The sequence below is a fragment of the Betta splendens genome, chromosome 7 (assembly GCF_900634795.4).
Source record: "Betta splendens chromosome 7, fBetSpl5.4, whole genome shotgun sequence".
Classification (NCBI taxonomy): Eukaryota; Metazoa; Chordata; class Actinopteri; order Anabantiformes; family Osphronemidae; genus Betta; species Betta splendens.
In genome coordinates this window covers 336,173-354,652 of record NC_040887.2, presented here as the reverse complement: position 1 = coordinate 354,652, position 18,480 = coordinate 336,173, and the positions used below count along the sequence as shown (strand labels likewise).

The following is an 18,480-nucleotide window of genomic DNA, read 5'->3' as shown; positions in this document are numbered from 1 at the left end:
ATCCGTCCACCCAACCACTTTCACCGGCGTTTTCGTCTCTCTTGCGATAAGCGGCAAACAGATTTTAATCAAAGCACCGCCTTACAAACTAATAAACCAGGCTAAAATATTTGTTTTTTACAAAAAGACACAGAATTTGTTGAAATACTGTAATTTCACCAATAGGGCCAGTGTGTGTTGTAACGTTGCTGTTCTGTTCTTCAACAAAGAAGTATCAAAAGTGAACGGTGAGACCTGTGTTGAAATTCATCAGGTTATGGGCCCAGAGGACGCTAAAAAGGCTGTTTTCACTGTATTTTGTTGATTAAACAGCGTTGTGAGTTTTCACAATGGAAGATAAGCTGTTTATAGACAAGCTGAGCGGACCGGAAAATTGGGCTACATGGAAGTTTCAGATTTAGCACTTGTTGAAGGCTAAAGGTCTGTGGGGCATGCTAACGGAGACGGAGACGCTAGCCGCGGATTCTAACGCACAAGCACAAGCGGAGTTTAGTAAACGGAGAGAGAAAGCATTCTCCATGCTAGTGCTGAACGTGAGTACACCCCAGCTGTACCTGGTAACAAGCTGCCAGACTCCCGAAGAAGCGTGGACTATGCTTAAAGGCCATTTTGAGAGAGATACATTGGCGAATAAACTGTTCCTAAAGAAAAAATATCTACGATGTGAAATGAAGGAAGGATGTCAATTAACTGAAATTAACTGAGCATCTAAAGCAAATGAAGGAATTGACTGATCAGCTATCGGCTATAGGAGCTGATATTAAAGAAGAAGATCAGATCGTAACACTTTTGGGTAGTTTGCCACCTAGTTATGCTACCATTGTCACTTTATTAGAAACTAAGATGGACAATCTGACGCTGCAGTTTGTTCAACAAGTTTTAATAAATGAAGAGCAAAAGCGGGTTAATGCACATGAAAGTTACAGTTGAGCTACTTCAGGTGGTTCATCAGCGATGTCATCTCAGTGTTGGGGAACTGTCCCAGACAACTCCAGGACAGGAGGAGCAGAAAGACCAACCACGTGGCAGTGTTACAAATGTGGAAAAGAAGGTCACATTAAACGGGACTGTCCAAGTTTGAAATATGAAGCAAAAAGGAAAACTCATAAGGCAAAAAGCATGATGTGTGAAGATGCAGAAGGTGGAAGTGCCTTTGTCAGCAAAGAGGCAAATCCAACTGACTCACCACAACAGGTCGAATGGTTGATAGATTCAGGAGCATCAAAGCACATGACATTTGATAATAACATTCTTCAAAATTACCAAGAGGTGACGGAAGAACAGTCTGTGAAGCTCTGTGATGGCAGGGTGGTTGATGCCCTAGGAATGGGAAACGTAAAGTTGAAAATGACTTTCAAAACAAGTGATGCAAAAAGTGCCACAATGTATAATGTTCCAAAGCTGTCAGGGAATTTATTTTCAGTGGGAGCAGCTGTCAGGAAAGGCAACACAGTGCAGTTCAGAAAGTCTCACTGTTACATACGTGGAAGAAATGGAACCCTCCAAGGAATGGGAACACAAAGAGCTGATGGACTTTATCAGCTGGATGTGAAGAGGGACGTACCTGTTTGTCATAGTGCATCACTAGCAACCAGCTTATGGCACCAGCGGTCGGCTCACACTACCAAGCTTAAAGAACTGAAAGATCTGGTGAACGGAGTGGACTTCTCCACAGAAACAGATGTTTCTTTCTGTGAGGCATGTGTGGAAGGTAAACTGTCTAAACATACATACAAGTCAATTGGAGGAATTCATTCCAAACACAGAATGCAGCTGATTCATAGTGACGTCTGTGGTCCCATGCAGACTGAATCTATTGGTGGAGCTAAATATTTTGTGACTTTTATTGACGATTGCTCTAGATGCTGCAAAGTGTATTTCCTGAAACACAAGAACGAGGTGTTAAACACATTCAAAGAATTTGAAAGAACATTTACAAATGAGTGTGGACAAGCTGTTAAAAGACTCAGAACAGACAATGGGGGTCATTACACATCAAGAGAGTTTCAAGAATATTTGAAAGGTCAAGGCATCCAACATGAAGTGACTGTACCTCACTCACCACAGCAAAATGGTGTTGCAGAGAGAAAAACAGGACATTAGTTGAAGCAGCTAGAAGTATGCTGTCACATGCTAAGTTGCTAAAAATGTACTGGGCGGAAGCTGTAGCCACAGCAGCTTACATTCAGAACAGACTGCCTACATCTGTACTGAAGCAAGAGACACCCTATGAGAGATGGTGTGGAAAAAAACCTGACATGAGTCACATGAGGGTTTTTGGATGCATTGCTTATGCACATATTCCAGGTGAGAAGAGACAGAAACTGGACAAGAAGGCTATGAAGCTACGTTTTTTAGGCTATGCAAGCAACACTAAGGGTTATCGAGAAAAGGAGGGTTTTAATCCGCCGGGATGTTGTTTTCAATGAAACAAACTTTGACTGGAAACAGAAAGCAGAAGAGTCTCATCTTGAGAATGAGGTAACTGTGGACACAAATGAGAATGAAACACATGAAGTCACTGCTGACGACACAGTCAGAAGAAGCGGCAGAATAAGAAAGGCTCCAAAGCCCAAATTTGGATTCGACGAGTTTGCTGAAACAGTCGTCGTTGATCATCATGCAACTATGTGTTGTGTGACAGAGCCACTCACAATGACAGAAGCTCTGAAAAGTCCTAATGCAAAGGAATGGCAGGAAGCAGCTGATCTGGAATATGAGTCGCTGCTGGAAAATGTGACATGGGATCTAGTGGATTTACCAAAAGATAGAAAAGCTGTAGGTTCAAGATGGGTGTTCAAAGTCAAGCATCATAGTGATGGACAAGTGGAGAGATACAAGTGTAGACTTGTTGCCAAAGGCTACTCACAGTTGTATGGTACTGACTATGATGAGACATTTTCACCAGTGGTGCGTTTCAGCTCCATTCGTGTACTACTAGCTTTTGCAAACCAAAACAATCTGCATGTAAATCAGATGGATGTTGTAACTGCATTTCTAAATGGACATTTGGAAGAAGAAATCTATATGGAGCAACCAGAGGGATACATACAACCAGGACAGGAAAACCTGGTGTGCAAACTAAAAAAATCAATCTATGGACTGAAGCAATCTCCTCGTTGCTGGAGCAAAGCCTTCACAGAGTTCATGATGGAACTCGGTTTCAAACAGAGCACATCAGATCCCTGTGTGTTTGTGAGATCAAGACATGAGCTTGAGATACTTGCAGTTTACGTGGATGATCTCATTCTGATAACAGAGTCGACTGAAAGCATGAACGAACTGAAAGCAGCGCTCAAGAAGCGCTACAAGATGAAAGACATGGGTGAGTTGTCCTACATCCTGGGCATCTCTGTGGTTCTCTGTGGAGAAGAACTGTGTCTTCCTACATCATAAAAACTATATTGAAGCCATGCTTAAGAAATATGGGATGAAAATTGCTAATCCTGTAGCAACTCCTGCTGACACCAGTGTGAAACTGAAGAAGAATGATGGTGTTAGTAAACCAGTACACCAACAGAGCTATCAGTCAATGGTAGGAAGTCTGCTGTTTGCGTCAATAGCTACACGACCTGACATAGCTCAAGCTGTGAATGCTGTATCAAAATTCAATGCAGATCCCAATATTGCTCATCTGACTGCTGTGAAGAGGATATTTCGCTACTTGAAAGGGACAGTGAATCTTGCCCTGAAATATGAGCGGTCAGAGTCTGGATCCTTAGTTGGATTTTCAGATGCAGACTGGGCTGGTGACCAAGATGACCGACGCTCAACAACAGGCAACATGTTTCTACTGAGTGGAGGAGCAGTGAGCCGGCTAAGCAAGAAACAGGCGACAGTTGAATTATCAACGGCAGAAGCTGAGTATGTTGCACTTAGTCAAGCTGCTCAAGAAGGAGTTTGGCTGAGACGTTTACTATGTGATTTTGGAATGGAGGATACACTGACAGTGATCCTGGAAGACAACCAAAGTGCCATTGCAATCGCAAAAAATCCGGTGGATCACTCGAAGGCTAAACACATGGACATTCGATATCCCTACATACGTGAATGTGTGCAAAATGGACAAATGAAACTACAATACTGTCCAACACAGGATATGAAAGCAGACATTGTGACCAAACCGTTGACCAAACAGAGGTTTGAAATTCTCAGAGGACAGATTGGACTTTGTTTCATGTAAGAATAGTTGAATTTTTTTTTTTTTGACAGGTGAATGCTGAATATAACATATAATGTTCAGTAAAATCATTATATAGATAAGAAATGTAAAAAAAAGGGAAATAAGCTGGCTCCAGATGTCTGGAATTTAAGTTATTATTGTCTTTTGAAAAAGGGAGAGTAGCTTGTGAGAACGGGGGAGTGGTGCACTAGATGTAGCGAGAATTTGTTTTGACTCTGCTTGTCATTGTAACTGAGTGGCTGAAATCACTTATTATTAATATTTTTTAACAAAAACACACGGAATTGGATTTGAAACTGTTTTCTCGTTTAGAGAAAAACAAAAAACAAAAAAGTCGTTCTCGCTTTACCTCTGCTTTTAATTTTTAATCGAAGCTCATCCGTGGATGGATCGCGGGGCAGCAGTCTTAGCAGTGAGCTCCAGCAGCCGCTCGAATGAAACACGAGATCGAATGATATGTGATGTGTTTCGTACTCATGTGACTTGGATCTGAGTTCAACCAAGCTTTTGTTTGTCTTATGTTTGCTCACAGTTGCAAAGGCAAACTTCACATCCCTTCCCCCTCCTCCGTAGAGGCGACTAGACATGCTAATATGTTGCTACCACTCGATCAGCAGGTGAGAATTACTTCAGCTCCGGGACAAAGCTCCGTGGGAGACTGGGCAGCATCGGGCGGCGTGATCAGCTGCAGGTCTAAGACTCATTAATGCAGCAAGTAGTTTGTTCTGCATACGTTTACTCTGCAAGAGTAAACATATGTATTTATCGGAGCTTTCTGGTCTAATTTATTTGTAGCACTTTGACATTCGTTTAAAATATGCAGTGCATTTAAACTGAAAATACTATTATTATTATTTATTATCTTTATTGTAAACACAGTATTATTTGAACAATTTGGACTGGCGATGATTTGCGCTTCTTCCATAATAATCATGGATAATCAAGGAAGAAACTGCAGTTCATAGATGTTATTCAAGGACAGTTTGATAAAGATTCAGTGTGTTTTTCAACTGAACTGTCAGCCAAGGTAAGTGTATTTTCAAAAGAATGCGCCTGTCAACAGAGAAGCCATCAACCCTATTCAGTTGCTCTTCAGTCGCTGCTGCCGTCTCCTCCCCAGTTCACACACCTAAATTGTCCGAACTAATGAATGCGTTTCCAAATTGACTGGTGATGCCGCAATGGTTGCTCTCAGTTACAGCAGCTGTTTGAAGCAGGGAAAAGCAATTTAGCTGTCCTTGTCGATGCCTTGACAATGTTTTATCGTCTGTAAACGATCTGAACAGTTTTTATAGTTTTACAAGGCGTAATATGACGGTTACGTTTGATCGTTTCTCGTATTCCATATAAAAGAGAACGAGGACTGAATAGGTATGCTGTTAATTGCTATGATCTTCTGTCAATAAAATATAAACGTTAAACCTCTGGACCCTGACTTTTATGTCTTCTTTGAATTAAAAAACAAATGTTGAATGTTCTCAAATAAAATAATAAATATATAATATATAATAATAATATTGCCGCCCTCTGCAGCTCCCAGTGTTTTTTTTTTTCATTGAAAACGTGGGTGTTACCGGTGGCCGACCCCTGGTCTAGAATATTCACTTTTTTAAATTGTAGTAGTGTAACCTTAGTTAGTATTCCTTTTTATTTTTTATTTTTATTTTATGTTGGGGAAACGTGGCATTTCAGCTACTGTGATTTTATTCGTAATTAACATTAATTCCTACCTGCCCTTGTTGACGAGGGACAGAAAAAGGTGACGCGCGTTGGGTAAGAGTGGCGTAAAGAAGAAAGTGTCATGTGCTGTACTGTCTTGCCGTGTGGTGCATTAAAGAAGAATACCACGTAAAGAAAATTGTAGCCCATACCAACAGCAAGAAATCAGGGTTACAGTAGCTTGTCTGCCACAAATCGAACGCTGCACGCGGGAGGGCGCACTGTTCAGCTTCTTATTTTTGATTTTAAACTGCCATATTTTGCCATAACTTACTTACATAACTTTACTAAATACTGTAATTGTCCGCCACAGGCGACCAGCGGTTCGTAGTCTTGGGGATCCATGCACTATATGTTGACGGTGTTACTGTATCTCGTGGGTCAAATGATAATGATGAGATGCTGTTTCTGAAATAGAAAATTGAAAGAGTGCTCCCACTGAGACTCGAACCCGGGACAAAAAACTTTACAGTTTTTAGGCCCGCTAAGACTTGAAAAGTGGCTGTTCTACAAGAAGCTATATGACATAGTCAACTACAATGTTTTAGGACCAAAAGCAGGAGTCAATCGCCACCTACAGGCCAAAAGGACAACAGGGCGCTGACGTGGCGCATTCGGAAGCAAAGCACGGTGGGGGTAGACACTTTTAACAGCTGCCACTGTATGCATATTACTGATCCATCCATCCATTTTCCAAGCCACTTATTCCGAGCTGCTCCTTCAGCACCAAACTGATATACACCCACAGTGCAGGAAGGAGCACTACCGCTGGTCGTTCCTCCCCACAGCCATCAGACTGTACAACATATTACTGCAGTGACACACAAGAGTACTGTACCTACAAAATATATTCCATTCCACTTGTTGTTGTTTGTTGTCTGTTGCGTCTGCTGTTCTGTCGTTGTTTTTATTCTCAGTGGTATACACTGGTTATATTTTCATTGTCCTGCAATATGAAGATTTTACTTTATTTACTAATAATAACTTAACTTGTTCAGAGTCAGAGTAACCTATGGGTCATTGCGATCTGAGTAAATTTTAAGAGTTTGGTTTCTCCACCAACTTAAACGCTGCTATAACGAGAGAACGACTTATTTTTTCGTTCCCTCCTTTTTTCTCGAAACAAAAAATCAGCTTTAAATTCAACTCCGTGCCTTGTGTCGACAAAACAACAAAACTTGAATTCCGTTTGTCAAGACACACGGAGAAGGACCCAAATGCACAGCGCAGACGAGGTATGGTTAATCAGCAACGTTTATTGTCCAGGGGTAGTAGGGCGGTCCAGGTCATACATGGTAAGGCTCAGCACAACGGCACAAAAGAGGCAGGCAGGATCAGGTCCAGGAAACATGCAGGGGTTTGGTGCACGGTAAAACACGGCAGAGGTACAGACGAGGGCTAGACAAACTCACAGTTCAGACAGTCAGGTAAATGTCAATATCCAAGCGAAGGTACAGAGGAGGGTCAGGCAGGAATCGATGGTCAAAAGCAGGCAAGATCGGCAACAAGAAACAATAAGGCTAGAACGCTGGATAGTAGTATAATGACTAGACAATCTGGCAAGTTACAAGGGTGAGAGGTGGCGCTTAAATACAAAGGACTAATGAAGTGCAGGTGTGGATAATGAGGACCGGTACTGAGAGGGAACAGCTGTGACATCGGGTAAACAGGAAGTAAAGCGAGAACAGAAACAGAAACCGGGAGTGCTACCAAAATAAAACAGGAAATGAAAACTGTAACCAAAACATGACATGGATGACCAAGTGAGTCCTTACAAAATAAAAGCAGAGCGGAACCGGATCGTGACAGTACCCCTCCCCCTAGGGCCTCTACCACGGCGCCCACGGAGGCCCCTCCCCCCAAACCAGGGCGGGCGGAGGGCGGTCTCAGGAGGAGGGACCGAATCCCTCCCCGACAAGACAACCAAGCAGGGTGGGCGGAGGGAGGACCGGAGGAGGGTCCAAACAAGAGTCCACAGAAACCCGAGCAGAGAGTCTACAGAGTTCATCCCCAAAGGCCCCATGGGGCCCAGAAGCCCCCTCTTCTGGAGGGTGGCAGCAGGGAAGTCCGCCACGACGGCTTGCGGGGTCCGGAAGGGCGGAACCGAGTCCAGCCCCCTTCCGACGGAAATGCTCTGGGGATCCCCAGATCGTGGTGGCCGACGACGGCAGAGGCCGCGCCACTGTCGTGGCAGGAGGGGACGCTCCCCAGGTGAGCGGCCCCAACGACGGCAGACGTCGCCGCAGGAGGCAGCGCCACCCCAACGGCAGGAGGCGACGAGGGCGAGGCCACCAGTACGGCAGACGGACCGGAGGCGAGGATAGACATGGAGGCGAGGCCGGAACCAGACACGAGGAAAGGCGTGGAGACGAGCCCGGAACCAGAGCCGAAGCAGGGACCAGAGACGAGGACAGACGTGGAGACGGGGCCGGAACCAGAGACAAAGCAGGGACCAGAGACGAGGGCAGACGTGGAGACGTGGCTGGACCCGGACCACCAGGAACCGAGACGAGCGTGGCCGGAACCAAGCCACCAGGAGCTGAGACGAGCCTGGCCAGGACCAAGCCACCAAGAGCTGAGGAAGATGCGGCCGAAGCCGCGCCGCCGGGAACCGATGCAGGTGCGGCCGGAGCCGAGCCGCCAGGAACCGATGCAGATGCGTCCGGAGCCGAGCCACCAGGAACCGATGCAGATGCGGCCGGAGCCGAGCCGCCAGGAACAGATGCAGATGCGGCCGAAGCCGAGTCGCCAGGAACCGAGATGAGCGTGACCGGGACCGGTCCACCGGGGGCTGATGCGTCGCAGGAACCTCTGGCACCTCCCCGAACGGCTCCTGTGCACAAAGGGACAATGGCGAAAGTCTCTGCAGGACCACCAGGCGCTGCAGCAGGAACGACCCCCTCCTGGAGGTCGGCAGGAACTGCGGCAGGTACTGCGACAGGAACTGCAGCCGGCGCGACCTCCTCCTGGAGGTCGGCGGGGACTGCAACAGGAACAGCAACCGGCGCGACCTCCTCCTGGAGGTCGGCGGGGACTGCGACAGGAACAGCAACAGACGCGACCTACTCCTGCGAGGTCGGCTGGGACTGCGGCAGGAACTCCGAGGCCGACAGGAACAGGGACTGGAACGACCTCTACAGGGCCGACAGGAACAGGGACTGGAACGACCTCTACAGGGCCGACAGGAACTAGAACGGCGTCCTTACTGGAGCCGACAGGAACAGGAACGGCCTCTACCGAGCCAACAGGAACTGGAACGGCGTCCTTACCGGAGCCGACAAGAACAGGAACGACCCCTTTTGGGTCGAAGGGGACTGGAGCGGCGTCCTCACTGGAGCCGGCATGGCTGCTTGCAGCTGCCGAGCTCGACGGAGTAGACATCGGGCCTGATTGGGTGTGACTAGCACTTGTTTGACGGGTGGTGCTCTCTGGCTGGGACAAGGCCTGAGCGTGACTTGACTGGACTGGAACCTGAACGTGTCTCGACTGGACTGGGACCTGGACGTGACTCGACTGGACTGGGACCTGGACTTGACTCGACTGGACTGGGACCTGGACTTGACTCGACTGGACTGGGACCTGGACGTGACTCGACTGGACTGGGACCTGGACGTGACTCGACTGAGCTGGGACGTGACCGGATTGAGCTGGACTCTGGATGCGACAAGGCTAAGCTGGAGCCTGAACATGGCTTGACTGAACTGGGGCTAGAGCCTGAACGGAGCTCGACTGAACTGGGGCTAGAGCCTGAACAGAGCACGACTGAACTGGGGCTAGAGCCTGAACAGAGCATGACTGAACTGGGGTGGAGTCTGAGCAGAGCACGACTGAACTGGGGCTGGGGCCTGAGCAGAGCACGACTGGACTGGGGCTGGGGCCTGAGTGTGACAGGGCTGCACTGGAACCTGAGCGTGGCAGGGCTGCACTGGAACCTGAGCGTGGCAAGACTGACCTGGCTGAGACGCAGGAGCTGGTGTGGCTGCTGGCTGCAGGCCTGGGAGTTGCAGGGCCTCACGCGGGGCAGGTTCCCTCAGGATGAGTTCCTCCCTTGTGCCCTGGTCTGCTGCTGAATCAGCAGTGTTCATCAGGTGGCCAACGAGGAACGCAACCGGTGGAGAACAGTGGAGGTGGATCCACTGTGCGACGCTATCTGGGATGCCTGCAATTGACATGACACAGTCAGTAGGGGAACCAAGGGAATCCTCTGCCGGGGAGGAGAGCTGCTCGACCACCGCAACCAAGGTCTCTGGACCCTGGACCCCGGAACCGTGCTGGGTCCAGGGTTGACGTCGTCTGGAGCGCTTGCGGCTGACCGTCGTCTTAGGCGCCGAGAGCGGCGGAGGCTGGGTCTCTGTAGCTGGGTCCGAGTGGCGAACAGAGGCGGCGGCGCTTGGAGCTTGGGTTCCGGTCATCCAGTACTTTGGATGCTGCCTCTGGGGGGCCAGTGGACAAGACCTTCACTGCTGGACCACTCGGGGAACTGGTGGTCCCCCAAAGTTCCTCATACCTAGCCACATACACATACACATACATTCAGGGCCGGGAGGTGGGCTCTTTCACTGGAGCCTGAGGGTGAAGCCAGCTGTGGCCCAGGAGGTGCTGCGGGCCCTGCTTGGGCCCACATGGGCGGCAGGCCAGAGACCTACCCTCCCCATGAATGAAAACAAATGAATGGTGTGGGTGTGAGAATGTATCTGAGAGTGCATGGGTTCACGTATGATTGACAGGTTTTTTGTGAGCGAGTTTGTGGTAGTGTGTGTTGATGTGGGTGTGGGTTTGCGTATGTGTCTGTGTAAGTACTTATGCGTGTGGTGCGGTTGGTTTGTTGGGGGGTCCTGTTTTGCACCTGGGGTATGTGGATCCACTGCCTGGGCGGTCTCTTTTCTGCCGCCCCGCCACCAATTGCCAGCCTGGGCCCGATATGGTAGGATAAGATAAGATAAGAAAGCCTTTAATAGTCTCGCAGTGGGGAAATTACTTATCACAACAGCAGTACAGATAAGCGAGAATACAGAACAGTTTTTGTTATGTACAAGTTGGAATGAGTATGAGGTCATTGCAGGTCATTGCAGGGTTATTGCACAGTAATAAGTATAAAATTTGTACCGGTAAAAATATAAATGATTATTTACAGATTCACAAATGTTGAGCAGAGCAGGTCGCTATATATGCTATATATATGAGTGACTGTAGTGGGACGTGGTCAACAGTTCTGATTGTACAGTCTGACAGCAGCAGCTCGTTCTCTACCACCTTGGGAGGTGTTTCCCACTTTGACCTTGGGGTTTCCAGTCCATACTCCGCGCAGATGATCCTGTATACTATGCCAGCCACTTGGTTATGGCGTTCCATGTATGCTTTGCCTGCCAGCATCTTACACCCTGCAGTTATGTGCTGGACCTTCTCTGGGGCCTCTTTGCACACACCTTGGGTAGATCTGGGCCTCTATGGTGCTCAGGGCCTGGTGCTCTCTCTGGTGCTCAGGGCCTGCTCCTGTGCAGCCAGGATGAGTGCCTCTGTGCTGTCCTTCAGCCCAGCCCTTTCAAGCCATTGGTAGGATTTGTTGAGATCAGCCACTTCAGTTATGTTCCGGTGGGACATCCCGTGCTTGTCCTCCCATGATGGTCCCTCTTCCAGCATCTCATCCTCTGTTCTCCACTGCCTGAGACATTCACTCAGCACGTCATCTGTCGGGGCCCTATCCTTGATGTACTTATGGATCTTGAATGTTTCATCCTGGATAGTCCATCCTGGATATGAGGTAGGCGGTAGCTTGAAGGGTCTTGCCCAAGGACCCACACTGGATGCCTATTTGCCCTAACGGGGATTCGAACCGGGAACCCCCCGCATGCAAGTCCTGTGACTTTACCGATTGAGCTATCCAGCGAGCATATAAATATATATTTAGCTAGGATTGTATTTGAGTGTATAAATAAATATGTTGTATGCATGTATATGATAGGATATGATATGATTTGGATGTAACACACTAAAACTGATAAGGCACATGGGGTAGATCTATACTTCTTCCTACTCCCTTTTTTAACATTTTGTTTATTGGCCTTTTGTTTGCAATTGCATTTTTGTTTGCTGCCTAATGTATGTGTATGTGATCTGTTTGTATGTTAATGTAATGTTTGTGTTTCCATGCAGATTCTGGGTTATGCCGACTACGCCTTCACGTCCATCTTCACAGTGGAGATCCTGTTAAAGGTAAAATTCAGCTTCAATTCAGAATAAGTCTGTTGTTCAGACAGTTGATCTGGTTGCTAACCTCTTCATTTGTCTCTGGTACAGATGACAGTCCATGGAGCCTTCCTCCACCAGGGCTCCTTCTGCAGGAACTGGTTTAACCTGCTGGATCTACTGGTCGTCAGCGTCTCACTTGTTTCCTTCTTCCTGCAGTTAGTATTCCGCATATACAAATATATTATTAACGGTTACAAACATAAGCAGCGGGCACAAACACTGGAGGAATATCTACATGTCGAATAACTAATGAGAAGAAAAAAATAAAATAAAACTTAGTAACAGGGTTGGAGACGACTAATAGTAAAATGTTTAGAAGACAAAGTATTAATCTGTAGAATGGGAGTATAAACTCCCATTCTACTCTAGCAGCAGTTTGGCACATAGAGGTTGTCTTTATGTATGAAATGATCACATGACGTCCAAATCGTTTTAACTACAGATGGGGTTGATATGTATAAATGTACAAGGAGGCTGCACCTACTGCTTGTATCCTACAGGAATCTGCTCGAATAAGCCTTAGGACAGGTTTTCAAGAAAGAATTAGAAAGGTTGGGGTTCGATATTATTCTACTTCTTTAATGAGTGCACTGTAGATGTTCCACATCACACACACAAATCACAGCTTAAATCAAACTGATCTATTTCAGTATCCAGTCAGAGAGAAATTAGTTGAACTGGCATCAGCCGTGAATACGTGTTGCAGGTAGCTTCTACATTCCTCTCGCATTGTGTCTGCAGCTCCAGTGCCATCTCAGTGGTGAAAATCCTCCGAGTGCTCCGTGTACTCCGACCTCTGAGGGCCATTAACAGAGCCAAAGGCCTCAAAGTAAGCCACATCTGTGTCTTCAATTGTCCTGACTAATTCAAGATGTAATGATCCTGGTAGTTCTGGACGAGGAGTCCAAACCACCAGCTGTGGGTCCTGACAGAGTTCTAGGTGGTTTCTTTCAGGACCTGATGGTCTTGGCCTGGAACTAAAAAATTGTCTTGATTAGGAAACATCTGCCTGAACCTGCTTGTGTTTGTATTCACTGATATGAAGTCTGGACCAGGAAATCGTTAACCTCAGCCTGTCTCTTGCTGATCCCCAGTCCTGTCCCTGTTCTCTCTCTCAAAAGTTTGACACGGGGAGAAAAGAGGCAGGTTGGCAGGGAAATATTTGGACTACCCAGCCTTGGGTAATATCTATCATACTTGGTCTGCTCAACATATAGGCCAGCTAAACCTGCAGCACATGGCCAGTCTAACAAAAGGAGTACCCAAACACATGACCCACATGAAAAATAGTTATTAGATAAATGATTCAATAGACATGAATGAAAAGTAAGTGTCACAAACTGACAATGGAGAAAGGACCCAAATGCAAAGCGTTGACTTGAGTATGACAAGGTTTATTAGCAAGGTCAGGCAGGCAGAGGTCATACACGGTGGAGTAGCAATCAGGATCCGACAAGGAGCAGGCAGAGACAGTACAGGATGGTCATAGACTAGGCAAGAGCAGGGTCGAGGACAAAGCAAGGTCAGTAACTTAAGGCAAGAGGTCAAGGAATGCTGGAATGCTAGTGAGGAATCAACGTAGACAATCTGGCAGGGAACTATGGCTAGAGGTGGAGCTTGAATACCAAATGATCTGATTACAGATGAGATGCAGGTGGTGATAACAGGAAGTAAAGCTGGGTAGACTGGGTGTGGGCTAAACAGGAAATGATAACAAAATAAAACCGGACATGACTAGACAAACGTAACTAAGAAACATGAATCGTGACAGTAACAGTAAGAGGAACCATGAGACCAAACATCATGGCAAGCGGGACACACTTTTCAGGACAGGACCACACAGGCCAAAAGAAACAATGAGAGAAAAACTGAACTAACAGAAAAACACATCGGTGAAGATTCTCAGTCATCCATGTGAAATTTTCTCACAAAGTTGTACATTGGTGAAACTCACCAGCAACTACACAGGAGGATGGCCTAGCACAGACGAACAACATATACAGGCCCAGTTTCAGCAGTGGATCTCCATCTGAATAACAAAGGCCACTCATTTAAAGACATTCTGGACAGAGCAGACGAGAGGGGTGAGGGTAGCGTTACAGGTACAAATATAGTCAAAATCTTTCATCTCAGAAGATCAAGAACACAAATCCAAATCCAACAGAAAGGCCACACTTCTGTAAAAGAGGGGTGTCAAAGTGATGCCGACGAGGGCCACTGCTCTGCTGCTTTTCCACCTCTCCCTGCCCCAGCTCCTACTGATTACCTTGACCAGGTGTGTTCAGTCAATAAAAAGTTAGAGATGCTAAATTAACACTTCCTATCTTGTAGTACAGTTCTCATTTACAATGTCTGTGGAGAAATATTAACCTACCTGTTGTCACGATCACATGGAGGAGGACCTAAACGCACAGCACAAACAGGACGTGATCTTACAGATGGAGCGGTTCATTTTCGCTGATTTCAGTCGACTGTCAGTCACCTTTCTGACGCTGATCACACACTTATCACACCCTTATCAGCCGACTGTCAGCAGCCCCTCCCCCCCCCTTGGTCTGTCCGGGGAAGGTGTTAAAAATGTTAATGAGGCCACCCCCATTTTAGCACCAAAGATGCAATTCCAGGGTAAAACCAAAAGGTGGAGCTTTAGTATCTGACCCGTAGAGTTAGGGTCAAACAGCAAGTATAGGCACAGTTCTGAGAACAGGACATAGATCTGATAATGTCAGTTCTACACTGTTTGCTAGGGCAGACAGACAAACAGACAGACAGACAGTAGTCTGTCTAAACGGTCAACTAAAAAGTTGAGAAAACTCGAAAAGTTGACTTCATTTCAGAATTGAATGTTGTACTAACTTTTTTTTTAATCATAGATAAGCATCGGCAGCTCACGCTGCCAAACTACCTTCTGGAGGTTTATCAGTTACTGGCTGTATTAGGTTGAGTTGGACTTCACAAAAGTACCTAATGAAATTATTAAATTCTCATTCTATATATTATTCTTATTCACTTGAATGTAGTGTGTGTCAGTCTGCCTGCTTCAGGAGCTGTTTTAAATTAAAAAAAGAACATTTCAATGTTCTAATCAAGCTTAGATGAACATAACAATAGAGAGCCTCTTTTCAGACAGAACGACCAATCCACAGCACTAGTTAGACTGGTTTCACACCACCCCCTTCTCCCCAAAGCACCAGAGTCCTGCAGTGTTGTTACCTGATGTGATGTAACCAGATACATTTGTGAACTACCTTATCCATCCATCACTTATAAGATAACTTTTATATCCTAAAGCCATAGACTTAACACTTTCTTTTTAAAAAGTTTTATTTACAGATTTTATAAACGTCCAGTTCATTTGACCATTTTCTAAACCAAGTTGTCTGAAAGTTGGGTCACTACATTCTTTTAGAGCAGAAATGTTTGTCAAGGAGCTTCTACATTATATGTCCTTCATGGGGACATGGTCTTCACACCATCTTACAGTCCTTTGTTCAACTGATGAGCCAGTTCTTTACAAGTGTGAAGTGAAGCCTATTGTAAATAGAGGATAGTGCCTAACTTTACTCAGACTGAAGGTTCCTGCACTCTTGGTAATGTTTCTGCTTTAAAAAAAGTCTGTAAGTTAACTTTAAAATTATTGAGCAGTCACAATCAGCTGATTGCGGTGACATTTGGCAGTAAAAGGTGACTGAAATGACACAGAACTGAAAGGCATAACTCATAACACATATGTATGCAGGTCTCTGTATTTTGTTTCACTTGAATTTGTGTGGTAAACAAAAGACATCAGAGGCAAGTTTACACCAGGAGTCTCTAGCTGGGAGCTTCTGTGCCTTAACCACTAGGCTGTTGGTCCTCTGAGGGAGACCTACTGTATAGACAGTAACTAAATTCCTTCATACAGCATTATGTTAACAGAGCCTTGATTTGAGTAGAACCTTTAAAGTTATGGATCCATGAAGAATTTTCTTTTTAAGCAGTTCACAAATATATTTGATTTTTATGCCTCAGGTGAAGTTGTGTGGAAGTTGAGTCATGTCAACTCTTTCAGTCTGGTGTGCTTCTTGGGGGAGGGTTCATCACACCTACTCACTTTTGTGTCTTTTGTTCACGTAACGAGCTACTTCTTTGCAAGTGTGAAGTGAAGCCAAACTGGAAGATGACATGGAACTTCCCTCAGACTAAGGAAGCTTTTGGTATTTGTCAAAAAATGCCAGTAAATTTAGAGCTAAACATTACAATACAGTAATACAAACAATACAGTATAATTAAAACAAATAAAATATCCATGTGGATGTTGACTGAATGTTTGACTAAAGGTCATTGTATTCATAACACCTGTAATTTTCTACTTGCTTAGACATAAATAACTTTATATTCAGTTACAAACTACTTTACATTTAAGACGCTCATTTCTGTTCACTTCTAATCTGCCTGTGGGCCTGGATTACACATCACTGCTCCACCTGGTGCATGAATGTGCAATTGCAGGTCATTTCTTAAAAAAGGTTTAGGGGGCGTTAACAAGGCAGCCACGCATTAAGTACATCACAGTGGGGGGTCATGACTGGTGTAGGGGGGCTTGGTGGAATGGTACCTAAGTCATGCTAATGTCATGACAAGATCAGTGTGAAATCCTGCAGCAACGAGGCAACGAAAATTTGCCGCTCCATCTGTAGGTAATTATTATAGACGTTGTTGGACAGGCAAAGGTCAGTACACAGGTTAGCAATAATCCCAGTGACAGCACAGACAAGGAGTAGGCAAGAGTGGTTAGTCTCCAGGCAAGAATCAGACACAGAGGCAAAGTTCAATACAGTACCGACAGGGAGCAGGCAAGACGAGGTCAAAACACAAATCAAAACTTGGTACACGGTTGGACTTACAAGATGAGAACACTGGAGAGTCGAACAGGTAGGTGATCAAACTATCTGGCAAACAAGAGTGGTGAGTATTGGTGCTTAAATGCCAGAGAGTAATTACTGATCGGAAACAGCTGGTGATCACATGACTGAAAAGCAAAGGTGAACTAAACAGGAACTTAGCAAAATAAAACAGGAAACCACAAACAGGCAAACATAATGGTAACAATGCTAAGGCATGACATCTGTGAATAGTTTACAAAGAGGCACACGTTGGCTGGTATCAGCCTGTCTGCTCAATTTATTTATAATTTATAAGGTTTTAATGTTTCTCCATGACACTAATGCACTCTAATGGCATATCTGCCTAATGAAACCCTGTTATTCTGTTATCTCTAATTATTTCTTTCCACTTGGTATACCTCTTTGGTTTTCTGCGTTATCTGTCTTGGTGTCAACTGGATTTTTTCTTTTCCATAGAAATGTAGAGACCCTGACAGGACATAGAGACAGACTAACAGAGGAACATACAGTTCAAGCAGAGTAACAGATAAGCAGAGTAATTGACCAACAGATCATCGGACCAACAGACTGACGAACCATGAGACCAGTGGACGAACATAGTAACAGACCAGCAAACCAACAGACCGACGAACCAATGGATCAACAAAGCAGCGGACCAATGGACCAACAGATCATCAAACCAACAAATTAACCATTAATATGACGTGTGACTGAGTGCTTATCATGACTATGGCAGACAGGTGCAGATCAGGTACAGTAACCTGAAACAGGAAACAAGGAAGGAACTTCACAATACAGAAGATGAGAGAGTAACCAAACTAGACTTCTCTGTGATCCTGGACGAAAGGCAACACATGTCAGGAATAATGAATTGCCACATAATGGAATGGCTGAAAGTCATCAGTCAGGAACATTGCCTTACAGACTTGACATAGCTCATCATTACCTAGTGACCTCCTCCAGACTATTGGCGTTACAGAAACAATCATTTGTAAAAAACTGTAAGTATACGTGTATTAATGAGTGTGTGTTTTTTAGCACGTGGTCCAGTGTGTGTTTGTGGCCATCAGAACCATCGGAAACATCATGATCGTCACCACTCTGCTGCAGTTTATGTTCGCCTGTATTGGAGTTCAGCTGTTCAAGGTGACACTGGTTCTGTTTTCAATGTAAACCCCAGTAAACACGCCACCGGTCTGAACTCTGTGTGTGTGTGTGTGTGTGTGTGTGTGTGTGTGTGTGTGTGTGTGTGTGTGTGTGTGTGTGTGTGTGTGTGTGTGTGTTTTGTGTCGCAGGGTAAATTCTATCGTTGTACAGATGAAGCCAAACACACTCCTGAACAGTGCAAGTGAGTCTTTATCTCCTCAGTGTAGATGCAGGTGTTTGTTCAGCCACATAGATGTGACGTGTGTGTGTGTGTGTGTGTGTGTGTGTGTGTGTGTG

General features: G+C 45.6%; 1 protein-coding gene across 2 annotated transcripts in view; it reads left to right on the top strand.

Moving 5' to 3' along the window:
- The window catches only part of cacna1fb (calcium channel, voltage-dependent, L type, alpha 1F subunit), a 65,013-nt gene that overhangs the window by 39,586 nt on the left and 6,947 nt on the right, over positions 1-18,480 (top strand). For both annotated transcript variants that reach the window (XM_029155071.3, XM_029155070.3), the window contains exons 23-27: positions 12,056-12,115; positions 12,200-12,306; positions 12,893-12,980; positions 18,076-18,183; positions 18,333-18,385. In XM_029155071.3, coding sequence (XP_029010904.1) covers positions 12,056-12,115; positions 12,200-12,306; positions 12,893-12,980; positions 18,076-18,183; positions 18,333-18,385 — 416 coding nt within the window. The remainder of the gene's footprint in view (positions 1-12,055; positions 12,116-12,199; positions 12,307-12,892; positions 12,981-18,075; positions 18,184-18,332; positions 18,386-18,480) is intronic.